At 34.9% G+C, this 12,193-nt stretch overlaps 1 protein-coding gene across 1 annotated transcript; it reads right to left on the minus strand.

The window, feature by feature from the left end:
- Nucleotides 1-292: 292 nt before the first annotated feature.
- Nucleotides 293-10,360, minus strand: LOC127129616 (importin subunit alpha-1a). The gene is made up of 11 exons (XM_051058769.1): nucleotides 10,233-10,360; nucleotides 2,751-2,883; nucleotides 2,465-2,602; nucleotides 2,111-2,207; nucleotides 1,811-2,034; nucleotides 1,532-1,729; nucleotides 1,297-1,457; nucleotides 1,134-1,212; nucleotides 914-1,036; nucleotides 704-828; nucleotides 293-593 (listed from the first exon to the last, which is right to left on the minus strand). The coding sequence occupies exons 1-11, from the start codon at nucleotides 10,358-10,360 to the stop codon at nucleotides 329-331; spliced, it is 1,671 nt and encodes a 556-aa protein (XP_050914726.1). The 3' UTR covers nucleotides 293-328.
- Nucleotides 10,361-12,193: the final 1,833 nt, after the last annotated feature.

Genomic DNA, 12,193 nt, shown 5'->3' on the forward strand with positions numbered 1-12,193 from the left:
CAAAATAACTGAATGTGACTGTGAAGCTTATCCAATAAAAACAACTTTTGAGTGAAACCATTGACATGATGAATGAAAACTAAGAATGAAAAATATGAATATAGCATGTTCAAACATATCTCTTTTAATATCTACACACTGCTTGGTTGAGGACAGGTTCAAGGAATTTAGTTTTCATCCTCTATTTCAGCTGATCAAGCTGTTTATCTATAAAACCCATTCAAAATCTGTAACCACTCAATGGCTACAATTTATTGCACATAGTGCTCTAAACAAACACCATAACCCAGCATTACAAAGAAATGTAATATAAGTCTTGATCAAAGTCTTAATTCAAATAGTGATCCCAATCAATCTTCTCTGGCCAAAAGCCCTCCAAAATCTCTACAGCTATGTCCCTAGCATCAGTATTTTCATTGTGCTGTAAAACTGCAATCTTCTCCATCCCTCCACACTCCTCAACCATTCCCTTGCGTGCTTGATCTGCCCTTAAAATGTTTCTCAATCCATTTAAGCAAATACACACCGTCATTGGATCTGCACAGGTCAAGAGGGCACAAAGTGGGGGAATGCATCCATCATTCACCAATGACCTGATGCAAAAAGAGAGTTGTCTAGGTCAGGTTAAGGAAATATTTGTTAGTAAATTGACTGCAGGTTGCAGGATGCGTGTTAGAATAGTCATTGCAGCCTATAAACTTACAGAATTTGTTCCGGACTTCCATTATTGGTGATATTCAAAATCGCCTGTGCAGCATCCTTTCTAAAGTCTGATTCAGCCCGAGTAGAATTAACCAAAGCAAAAACCAAACCAGCAGAAATGACGGCCTACCCAACAAATCATCAAAATGATATGAGTTGATATATATTTTGTATACTCACTACTATACCGCAAGAAAGTTATTGTTTATACCTGGATTTGAAATACAGTCCAAGTGAGATTTGATATTAGCCTCAAGGCTTGTGTAACTATCTTTATATTATTTTGGTCCGTAAAAAATGATTGAAGCCATTGGAGATCTTCTCCAATTATTCTCTAAAAAGACATGCCAAATTTGTTACCAATAAATCAATTTTATTTTGAATATTAAAGAAGAACAAAGACACAAAAAATTATGCTAGATCCTTTTTACCTGAGCAGAAACATGATTCTGAGCAGCAATCTCTGCTAAAGTTAGCAAAGCTGGCTCAAAACATTCTGGCATAGGTTTTCTGTAAAAACAAGGCAAAATATTTAAAAAAGGACTAACTTCAACTTATTGATAGTTGAGTACAGACAGTATTGCAATGATTTACTTGATTAATTCAATCATTCTTGCACAAATTTGTGCTTCATCCACAGCTTGGATCATATCTGCTTTGCTAGCAATTAATGAAAATGTTGTACAAGCGTTTGTGGCAACTTGTTTATCTGTCATCAACAGGAGTTGCTTTAATACAGGCATGTTTTGCCGTATCTGAAAGAAGAAGAAAAATTTGCATAAGAGCATAATATATTCTGAGTGCATTAGTTATTCAAACTTTTTCAAACCTGATTGAAAACAGTTTTATTAGGAGGTTCTCCACGGCAGAAATTTGCTAAGGCGAGTGAAGCTTTTGTTAGTATAGTTAATCGTGGCTCAAATGGTTGCTTCAACAACTTCCATAATTCCAAGAATGCACCACTGTCAATAACAGCCTCCCTTGTGTGGGTAGAATGATAGGAAATATTGCTTAACGCACATATTGCCTGCAAAAGTTTGAAATCTTATAAGATACAAAGCAATTACATGATTAGACAAAAAAAATAATTATGTAGCATGCATTGTACCATTTCTCTGATTTCATCATTTCCAGTCCCAAGCCTATACACAAGTGGGGGAATGCCATTTTGATCAATTATAACCTGTGTTTGCACTAGGTTCCCACGGGCGATGTTAGCGAGACTCTGTGCGGCTATAAGTCGCAGTTCAGCGGTATCGCCAGTTGCCAAAAATTCAACCAAGACAGGCACACCACCTTGGTTAATTACCTCATCAATGACAGAGATTTCTCCTGAAAGCATGGTTTAATGTTAAAATTATATAAGGCATATTATAAGAATATAATTTAATTAAATTTATGAATATACCTTTTTCTACAAGCATAGTGAATTTATCACTTGCCTCAAGTTGTTTACCAAGTTGATTAGACATCAACCATCCAGGGATTTCAGGAATTTCATCTTTCTAGCATGATTAAGAACAAAAAGCTTCTCATGGTTAATTTTCAACTCTTATCAAGTCAAATTCAAAATACAACAACGTTTATCCCTAATCTTCATTAGAATTTTGAATTAATATCTTCAACATTACACAGTCCAATGTTTATCCCTAATCTTCATTAGAATTTTGAATTAATATCTTCAACATTACACAGTCCAATGTTTATCCCTAATCTTCATTAGAATTTTGAATTAATATCTTCAAATCAAAGGTATACTTACGATCTTCTGATAGGAACTAGCTTCCCTTTTAGCTTTGTAGCTTTTCCTTCTTCTTTCGTTCTTCTCAATTTTCTTCAATTCAGCTTCGGATTCAGGTCTTGGAGGAGACATTGTTTGCAACTGTTTGAAGAAATGTTCCTGAGAGAGATGAAAAAGAACAGAGTTGTTACAAAGTAGAAGATAACAACTGTTTCTGAGAGAGAGATGAAAGAGAACAGAGTTGTTACAAAGTAGAAGATAACAAACTTGTTGTGTATAACAAACTTTTGGTTTGAGAGAAACTTACTTTCCAAGTTTGAGTTTCAAAATGTGAGTGAACGAATGAATTTTGTTCCACTTCAATACCAAATAGCTTAGTTTTAAGCGCGCCTTTTCTCCACACTATTTCTAATTTTGCAAGCCTCTCAAATATCTTTAAACTGTTTCATTTCAAAAATAATTATTTTATATTTTACGTCCGTACAAATTATAATATATATAATTGAATATTAATTTTTAATTATGGTTTTAAATTTTGATAATGCACCAACAGTATGATTTACATGACTACAAAGCTAAAAGGATAATGGTCTTGTAAGATAAAAATAACTTTGGTTCTCCGAGCGTGAGGATATAATTAATATATAAATAATTTTGTTCAGGATGTATCATATAAACATATTTAAAATGATAATTTTGTTTACTAAATATACATTTTTTATCAAACAATTTTTAAGCTATTTCAACAATCTATAAATTAACTTTATTACTGTTATCAAACTATAAATTTGAAATTAAACTGTTTTTTTTAGAACGTAATGGATAAAGAGGGAAGCCTCTTGTCTATCAGATATATTTATTTAAATGCATAAATGTAAATATATTTTTATACTAAAATATCATATTTATAAATTATATTTGGAAGTAGCTTATTTGTTTATATTAAAATATCTATTGTTAGTCAGATATATTTATTTAAATGAATAAATATAAATATATTTTTATACTAAAATATCGTATTTATAAATTATTTTCACATGTAATATTCACTCATAGTGTGAGGAGTGTGGAGAGTGGATTGAGTTGTGTGAATTGGTGAGAAATTCGTTAGTGAATTGAGTGGAGGTATAATGATGAGTATGATGTGTGATACCACAGGGGAGCACACGTTTTCACTTGTCCTTATTATTTTTTTTCAAATTTTAATTTATTATAATTTGTTTTTGATGCACATGTTGTGATGCTATTTGATGAAATGATGAATTGAATTAGATGTGTTCACATGTTTTACATCTTGTTTCGAATAGTTTTTTCTCTTCTCAATTTCATTTTGATGCATATACTATCATGTTAATGTATGTTATTGAGATGATTAAGAATGTATGCTGATGAGTCTTTGTTGCTGTAACAAATCGTGTCCCTCAATTTCAATCTTCTTCTCCTTATTCAATATTTAATTTTGTTTTATTGCGTATGTATGCAGTTGGTATGTGGATGTACCAAGAGGGCATGGTTGATGCTTGGATGTATGCAACAATATGAAGAAGCTGGCACAAGACGATGAGCCCTTGCTATAAAGAAAATGTGTTTCACAACAAGCCAAAACTCCTTTTTTCTCTCCATTTTTATTGAATATGTAACATGATGTATGTATTAGTGACAATGAATGTGTAATATTAGAAAATCATATATAATACAAAAATATAATTTATAAATAAATATCTTCAATAAAAATATCTATTGTTAGTCTAATATTACATGTGAAAAAAGAATATAAACTTACACTATCAATAAAAAAAATTATATTCCACCAAATCACATCTTTAATTTTTAATTTTAAAACAATGACATAATATGAGTGAATATTACTATGTATGATATTGTAAAATTACTTTAATTAACATTGCACTTTAACCTTTTATTACATAGTGAATTAATTATATATTTCATTCTTTAAAGCTCCGTTCAACTTAATTTTATTTAAAATATAATAAGGACCATTACAACAAAACCATCCAAAATCAAGACAAGCAACGTAAGTTAACCACCAAGTATTCAAATCATATCTAAATTCTTTTTTTCTTTGCTTTCAACCATCTTCAAACATTTTTTTTTTACTTTATCAAACATTTTATTATTTCTTTTCACCTGCATAACCAATCTAAATGGTACCGCATGACAACTATGTATAAATAATGTATTAACCAATTATACTCCTAAAGTTATAATCAATATGTTAAATATAATTCATCTCAAATTAGTTTAATTTGTATTTATATTTGAATTTATTTTGTATTTTACTTGAGGTTTTATTTGAATTTGAGTTGAATTTGGGTGAACGTATATAAGGGCAAAATAAGATGATTTTGCAACAGAACTTTACATTTTGAGAGTTTTTGAAATTTAGTTACAAATTGCATTCTCTCTTTTTTCTCTCTATTCTTCTTCATTTTCTTTAATTCTTGTGCATCAATGGAGGTTCATAGTTGAACTTCAACAATTAGTATCTAGAACCTGGTTCAATTCATAGGAAAATACGAGTGTAGTGAGGTGTGTGATTGATTTCGTTTCCGAAATCCGTGTTGAATTGAAGTTCGAAATCGAAGAGGATCACATGTCTTGATTATCAGGATTTGAGAAACACGAATGTTTGTGAGAACTGAGTTATTTCACAAAAATGAAGATGAACGACGAAAATGATAGTTTGGACACAAAGCTTCCAGTATTCGACGGAAAGAATTGGAATCGGTGGTCGATTCAGATGCGTGTGTTGTTTGGAGCTCAAGATGTTCTTAATCTCGTCAATGACGGTTACACGCCGATTGCAGAAAATGCAACAAAAGCGCAGAGACGAGGAAGAAGTATCAAAAGGCGTTGTTATATATCCATCAATGTGTCGGTACGAATGTGTTTGAGAAAATTGTTGATTCGACGACGATGAAGGCGACGTAGGATACACTAGTGTGGTGCTACGGTGGTGACACGTCAGTGAAGAAGGTCAAGTTGGAGTCCCTACGTAAGCAATATGAGAATCTCAGCATGAAGAACAATGAGAAGGTGCTTGGTTACATCTCTAGAGTAATTGTGCTCACGAATGAGATGAAGTCTTATGGAGGAGCGTTCTCCGAACAAGTAATCATTGAAAAGGTGATGAGATCACTTACTCCTCAGTTTGATTACATAGTTATAGCTATAGAACACTCTAAAGACACCAGCACCATGAGAATTGAAGAGCAGCATAGTAGTTTAGAGGAACAAGAGTTGCCTCTGACTGAAAGAAACTCTGAAAGGGAGTCATAACAGGCTTTGAAAGCTTCTTCTGCCAAGAAGAACCATAAGCAAGCATGGCTATAGAACAAGAAAAAGTATGGTGGTGGTTTTCAGAAGTCAGAACTCTTCAACTCTGAAGAGAAGAAACATAAGAATGTTCAGAAGGGAAAGGAGAAGTTTGACAAGAGAAAGGTTTAGTGCTACAGTTGCAACAAGTTTGACCATTTTGCTGCTGATTGTTGGTCAAACAAGGTTGGCTAATTCCTTGAGGCTAATCTTACATTTCCCCATGTAGAACTGCCCGTGAAAGGCCTTATCTAGTTAGGCCCATGTGAAGATGGAAGTTGGGGGAAGGGTGGTGAACCATGTGAAAGTGTTCTTAGTCAACGAGTTTGGAAGATACTTGATTTCCAAGCTCTCATTGTTGGCTAAATCACCAGTCTCAGTTTGGTACCGGGAAACGTGTTCGACGGTGGACTCACTAATGTCGCCATCGAACTTGGTTAATTTTGGGACTTTCCCGCCCCTAGGAAATTTGGATTACCTTACATACTTAAACAACATGCATATATAGTTTGGCCTATGGAGGCCTACATTGAAGTAATTCTAGACCAAAACACGTTCGACGGTGTTGGTGATATTATCCTATCCTTCCATGTTGTTTTGTCGGGCTTGTCTCAGGACTTTGTCGACATCTTAATTGCGTTGCACTAGGACCATGTTGAGGCCTTCTGGCCTTTGATCGTTCTTGACAATCCTATTTTCCGGAGGGTTAACCCCCTGAGGAATGTTAGGCACTGGAGTTGATGGCGCTGGTGGTGCCCCCAAAAAATCATCAATCCTACCCATTTGGTGGGTTAATTGTTGATAACTCCTAGTCGTGTTTTCTAGCAGTGGGGTAAAAATGTAGCCTATTTTTTGTGTAATAGTGTGAACCATATTATGGTTGCTTTCATCCATTAACTGTCTCATGACTTGGAGAGAGTTATTGGTTAAAGACGAAGCACCATGCGAAGGAAAATACCTTATTCCTCCTAATGGCTGTACTAATTGGCCAAAGTTGCTCATGGTGGATGCTAAATCCAAATATGGGTTAAAGGGAGATGATGTTGCCACCAAGCTCTCTGAATATATTGACGTACTAGAGTGAAGACTTGTTATCATTGCAGTTGCCATGCCATACAGTTGTTTCTTTTGAGGCAACGAGAACCCTAAATAAGGAGGCCTTTGGTCTCCTAGATTCCGTAATTCCCTAACGAAAGTTGGTGCGGTTAACACTTGTGGTGATGAAATCCCCATATATGGCGGTATAGGATACGCCACATTTTGGCTTATGACAATGGCCATCTCCTTGACTGAGGTTGGAGCCACGGAACTGCTGACACCAATAACCGTCGGTTGTCCTCTTGGATTTGGAGTATTATTTTGGGAAGGGTTTGTTTTTTTTTTCCAGACATACCAGAAAGACGCTTACCACTCCTCAAGTGCATACAACACAGAAGACCACAAAAACGGAAGACACAAAAACAAAGTGTAAGAGACTATTTTTTTTGCAAAAGTATTCGCAGAAAAGGGTCTCACCGGGTGTGCCAATTTGTTTAGCGGTGTTTTTGGTAAAGAATCACAAGTTTAAAAGTATATGAGATTAACTCGAAAAATCTCTAAAGTAATTTCTGCAAATAATTAGTGTGAGCACACATGCATGTGAATTGAATGCATCGCAACAAAAGATTTTAAATGAAGTCAAATTGTGATAAATGATAAGGTAAAATGCAGTAATTAATATAAATAAAGCAAAGGAAAAAGTACATGTTCCGTTTAAAGAGACAAAAATACTAAGAAAAAAGGGTGGACGCAGACACATACATGTTTTTCGCTCAACTGTTTCGTTCTTTGACTCGGATACTCCGGTGGTATGGAGAGCATGTATGAAATTTTGTGACCTTTGATCCCATGTATGAGTATGCTATTTATTCTATTTACAAGATAACTGTCGAAGGTGGTTATGACCACTAGCGAGTTTGTTGCATTTGTTTCACGTCCAGTCCTTCAGATTCTCACTAGTGCGCTTACGTGTCTTCCAAGACGCTATCTGATTATAACCTATATTGAGTGGTAAATGCTTTTCCACTTCTTCAACTTCTTCACGATATTTCGACGATAATTGCTCAAACATGCTGTTGATGATGCCTATCAAGACCCCAATACTTGTAAAATTCACTAAGTCTTTTATACCATGATGTCTTGGTCCTTTTTGGTGGAATTAGGGCTCTTGTCGATTGTCATTCTCGAGATTCTAGACATGTTTCCCCAATGATCTAGGTGTTAGGGATTTCCCCACGAGATTCCTTGAAACCATATCTCGTTGTATCGATGGTTCGGTCGAGCCTTTGTCGTTGGTCAGTTGACGACCCATCATTCACTACGCCAAATAAGGGAAAAGAGGGCGCTTATTTTGGCCTATAACAGCGCTTTTAAGCGCCCTCTAAAGTGGCGTTGGCATAGGTAAAGACAGCGCTTTGTTTTCCTGGAGAAAGCGCTGTCTAAAGTGGCCCTTTAAGGGCCACATTATAGTGCGCTTTCAGAAAAAAGCGCCCTCTGGAGTGGTCCATAAAGGGACACCTTAGAGGGCGCTTTCTGGAAAAAGCGCCCTCTAAAGTTGTCAATGTAAAGTGTTTAGAGGGCGCTTTCTGGACAAAGCGCCCTCTAAAGTTGTCAATGTAAAGTGTTTAGAGGGCGCTTCCTACAGAAAGCGCCCTCTAAAGTGTTAGTTATTTTAAAAAAGTTTGTTTGAAAAACAGTGGATATTTAATTGGTAACCTGTTCGCATGCTGCAAAAGTGTAAAATTCATATTGATTTCATCCTTTAATCCAATGTTATACACCATTAATCCATTGATATATACAACATGAATCCATTTATATACAACATTAATCCTCCATATATACAACATTAATATATGATTCTTTGATCAACAATATACAACAACATATTCATGATTTAGTAAAAGTACAACAACAATATACAACATATATACAACAACAGCATACAACAACAACATTCCATACATATATGTACAACAATATACAACCTAGCTATATGACTCTTTGATCAAACAATTCATCCTTCATTTCATCCAAATGAGCTCTTGAGTAAGATTTGTATTCCTCAAAGTACTACAATTAAGAGAATAAAACATATTCATGATTTAGTAACAAATTAGATGAAATATCCGATAATATTAAAATAAACCCTAAGTTATTATTCCATACCATTTTTGGGATGTCTATACGATGATATCTCTCATAAATCTCAATACAAAAAATCCGCAATCGACCGAATTGTTTTGCTGAGGACACTACACAGAAAAACAAACAATATATATATAGTTAATTTCTTACAAACACTATTATAAGCAAAAAAACAAACACTATTATAAGCAAAAATAAGATACTTAATATATACCTGAACTCTGACCCAGGTAATGTCCTTCCTATTACGGTAATTCTTTTTCGATCTAAATTTTAGTATTGCCCTAACAAAATAAAAACGTATATTGAGATCAATCTGACAGACATAATTAAATATACAAATACACACGAATATTTAGGGGAATTTCACTTACGCGTCAACCGTCTTCTTCATACTCGGATATTTACTCCAATCACCCGATAACGAATCGAGATAATACACCATTAGTCTCGAAAGATCCATAGCAACCAACACCCAGTGACCACTGTAAAATAAAACAAAAATTTAGATGCATGAAAATTTTCTACGTAAAAGATATACATAGATTAGAATGAAATTATTAGAAAGAAAATATAACCCGTTGCCAGAATTAAACGGTAAAAAATACAAACTGGGTGTAGTATTATCGCCGGCCGCCATGAATCTATCGACTAGTTCATTCTTTATGGATGTTAGATTTTTCGTTATAAACGTTGTGTTGATACGGGAAGCAGCAATAAAATTGAATCGGTTACACAATTCAGTTCCCCGCATCAATGTTACATACATATACCTTAAATAGAAACATAATAAACATTAGACTACTCATTGAAATGTGTAAATAAATTGTTCAACTAAGTAAATAATAGATTGATCGGAGTACCATATGTATGTATGAATGACAGCGATGCCCAATTCTTCGTGTTCAAAAAGTTGTTGCATGTCCTCCTTTGCAATTATTTCAGAATGAGCAATTCCGAAAACACCTTCATCAAAATCTACGCTACGGATGGCGACGTAGGATACACTAGTGTGGTGCTACGGTGGTGACACGTCAGTGAAGAAGGTCAAGTTGGAGTCCCTACGTAAGCAATATGAGAATCTCAGCATGAAGAACAATGAGAAGGTGCTTGGTTACATCTCTAGAGTAATTGTGCTCACGAATGAGATGAAGTCTTATGGAGGAGCGTTCTCCGAACAAGTAATCATTGAAAAGGTGATGAGATCACTTACTCCTCAGTTTGATTACATAGTTATAGCTATAGAACACTCTAAAGACACCAGCACCATGAGAATTGAAGAGCAGCATAGTAGTTTAGAGGAACAAGAGTTGCCTCTGACTGAAAGAAACTCTGAAAGGGAGTCATAACAGGCTTTGAAAGCTTCTTCTGCCAAGAAGAACCATAAGCAAGCATGGCTATAGAACAAGAAAAAGTATGGTGGTGGTTTTCAGAAGTCAGAACTCTCCAACTCTGAAGAGAAGAAACATAAGAATGTTCAGAAGGGAAAGGAGAAGTTTGACAAGAGAAAGGTTTAGTGCTACAGTTGCAACAAGTTTGACCATTTTGCTGCTGATTGTTGGTCAAACAAGGTTAGCAAGGGTGAAGAAGTCAACATATCCAGAGGAGATTCTGATGATGAACCTATGTTATTAATGGCATCTGAGAATGTAGGTAGATCAATGTTAGATTGGTGGTATATGGACATTGGCGGCTCAAATCACCTAACTGGAAACAAGCAATGGTTGGTTGATTTTGACTATAGTAAAAGGACCAAGATCAGATGTGATGATGATGAGTATTTGAATTCTAGAGGAATGGGAAATGTCAGAGTAAAATTGAACAGTGGCAAAACTGTATTGATTAAAGATGTATGGTATGTTCCTAGCATGAATAACAATCTGATGAGTGTAGGTCAACTTATTGAAAAAGGATTTTCAGTAACCATGAAGGACAATCTATTGCAGTTGTATGACTGTAATCAGAAGCTGATTATACAGTCTGAACTAGGAAGAAACAAAACATTCAAAGTGAATGTTGCAACAACAGACACTCAATGCCTTAGTGCAAGAAGTGTTGAAGAGGGAAGTGATTTTGTGACACAAGAGATTGGGACATCTGAACTACAAAAGGTTAGGACATCTGAGTTCAAAGAATTTGGTACATGGAATTCCTAAGATTGTGGCACCAAAGAAATCATGTGATGTATGCATGAAAGGCGAGCAACCAAGATTGCCATTCTCATAAAAAATTCCTCCAAGAGCAACTCATGCTTTAGGTGTGGTTCATTATGATGTATGTGGGCCTTTTGAGGTACCTTCACTTAGAGAGAACAATTACTTTGTGTCATTTGTGGATGAGTTCACAAGAATGGCATAGGTAGAACTCATAAAGTTCAAACATGAGGTGTTTGTTGAGTTCAAGAAGTTCAAAGTGAAGGATGAAAATCAAAGTGAACAAAGATTAAAGATCCTCAAAATTGATGGTAGAGGTGAGTTCAAATCAACAGAGTTTAATAAGTTATGCGAGGAACATGGTATTGAGCATGAGGTAATTGCTTCATACACCCCACATTATAATAGTCTTTATAAAAGAAGAAATAGAACTCTACTTGACATGACAATGAGCATGCTGAAGGAGAAGAATCTACCTAAGAAATTATGGGGTGAAGTGTTCGAACAAAATTAGTTGATACCATATCCCTTGCATTTTGATGATAAAAATGTATTTAAATAACAATTGGGTATTCTAACATCTATTTAAGTATGCATGATTATAAACCCAAGAACAGATGAAGTGATGCTTGAGGATTCGTAATATAGAGTTTATAGTTTGGCTCTGAAGATCACTTATGAAGATTCTGGCTATGATGGAAGATCCAAACTCTAAACCTTCAGAAGCTAAGAAGCAAATGCTGAAGAGGTCAGCCTCTGAAGAGTGCAATCTAAAGAAAGTCAACCTCTGAAGGTTGTCTTATGTCTTCAATTGAGGAAACTCTGACAGGCTTAGATACCCTTTTATTCACGTGAAGAATTCAGGAAAATATTTACATGGATGTCTGAGCTTCAATGGATAATTCTTCTTGAAGAAAGAAGTTTCTTGACATGTTCAATCATCTCAAAGCTTATCCAATTTTCTTATGCAAAAGTCCTTCAATGACTCTTTTTTGTCCCTCTATAAAAGGAGTAGAAAACTTGAAGAATTGTACTGACTCTACACAACACCATTTGACATTCATAGAGAAGCTAC

Source organism: Lathyrus oleraceus, chromosome 3 (assembly GCF_024323335.1).
Source record: "Lathyrus oleraceus cultivar Zhongwan6 chromosome 3, CAAS_Psat_ZW6_1.0, whole genome shotgun sequence".
Classification (NCBI taxonomy): Eukaryota; Viridiplantae; Streptophyta; class Magnoliopsida; order Fabales; family Fabaceae; genus Lathyrus; species Lathyrus oleraceus.

What these genes read in the sequence shown, in the direction of transcription:
- LOC127129616 (XM_051058769.1), bottom strand. Translation starts at nt 10,360, where the DNA reads ATGCTTGCTTATGGTTCTTCTTGGCAGAAGAAGCTTTCAAAGCCTGTT. An exon ending in ATGATGAAATCAGAGAAATG is followed by an intron (nt 1,730 to 1,810) that starts GTACAATGCATG and finishes AAACTTTTGCAG; the next exon opens with GCAATATGTGCGTTAAGCAA. An exon ending in GGAAGTCCGGAACAAATTCT is followed by an intron (nt 594 to 703) that starts GTAAGTTTATAG and finishes TTTTTGCATCAG; the next exon opens with GTCATTGGTGAATGATGGAT.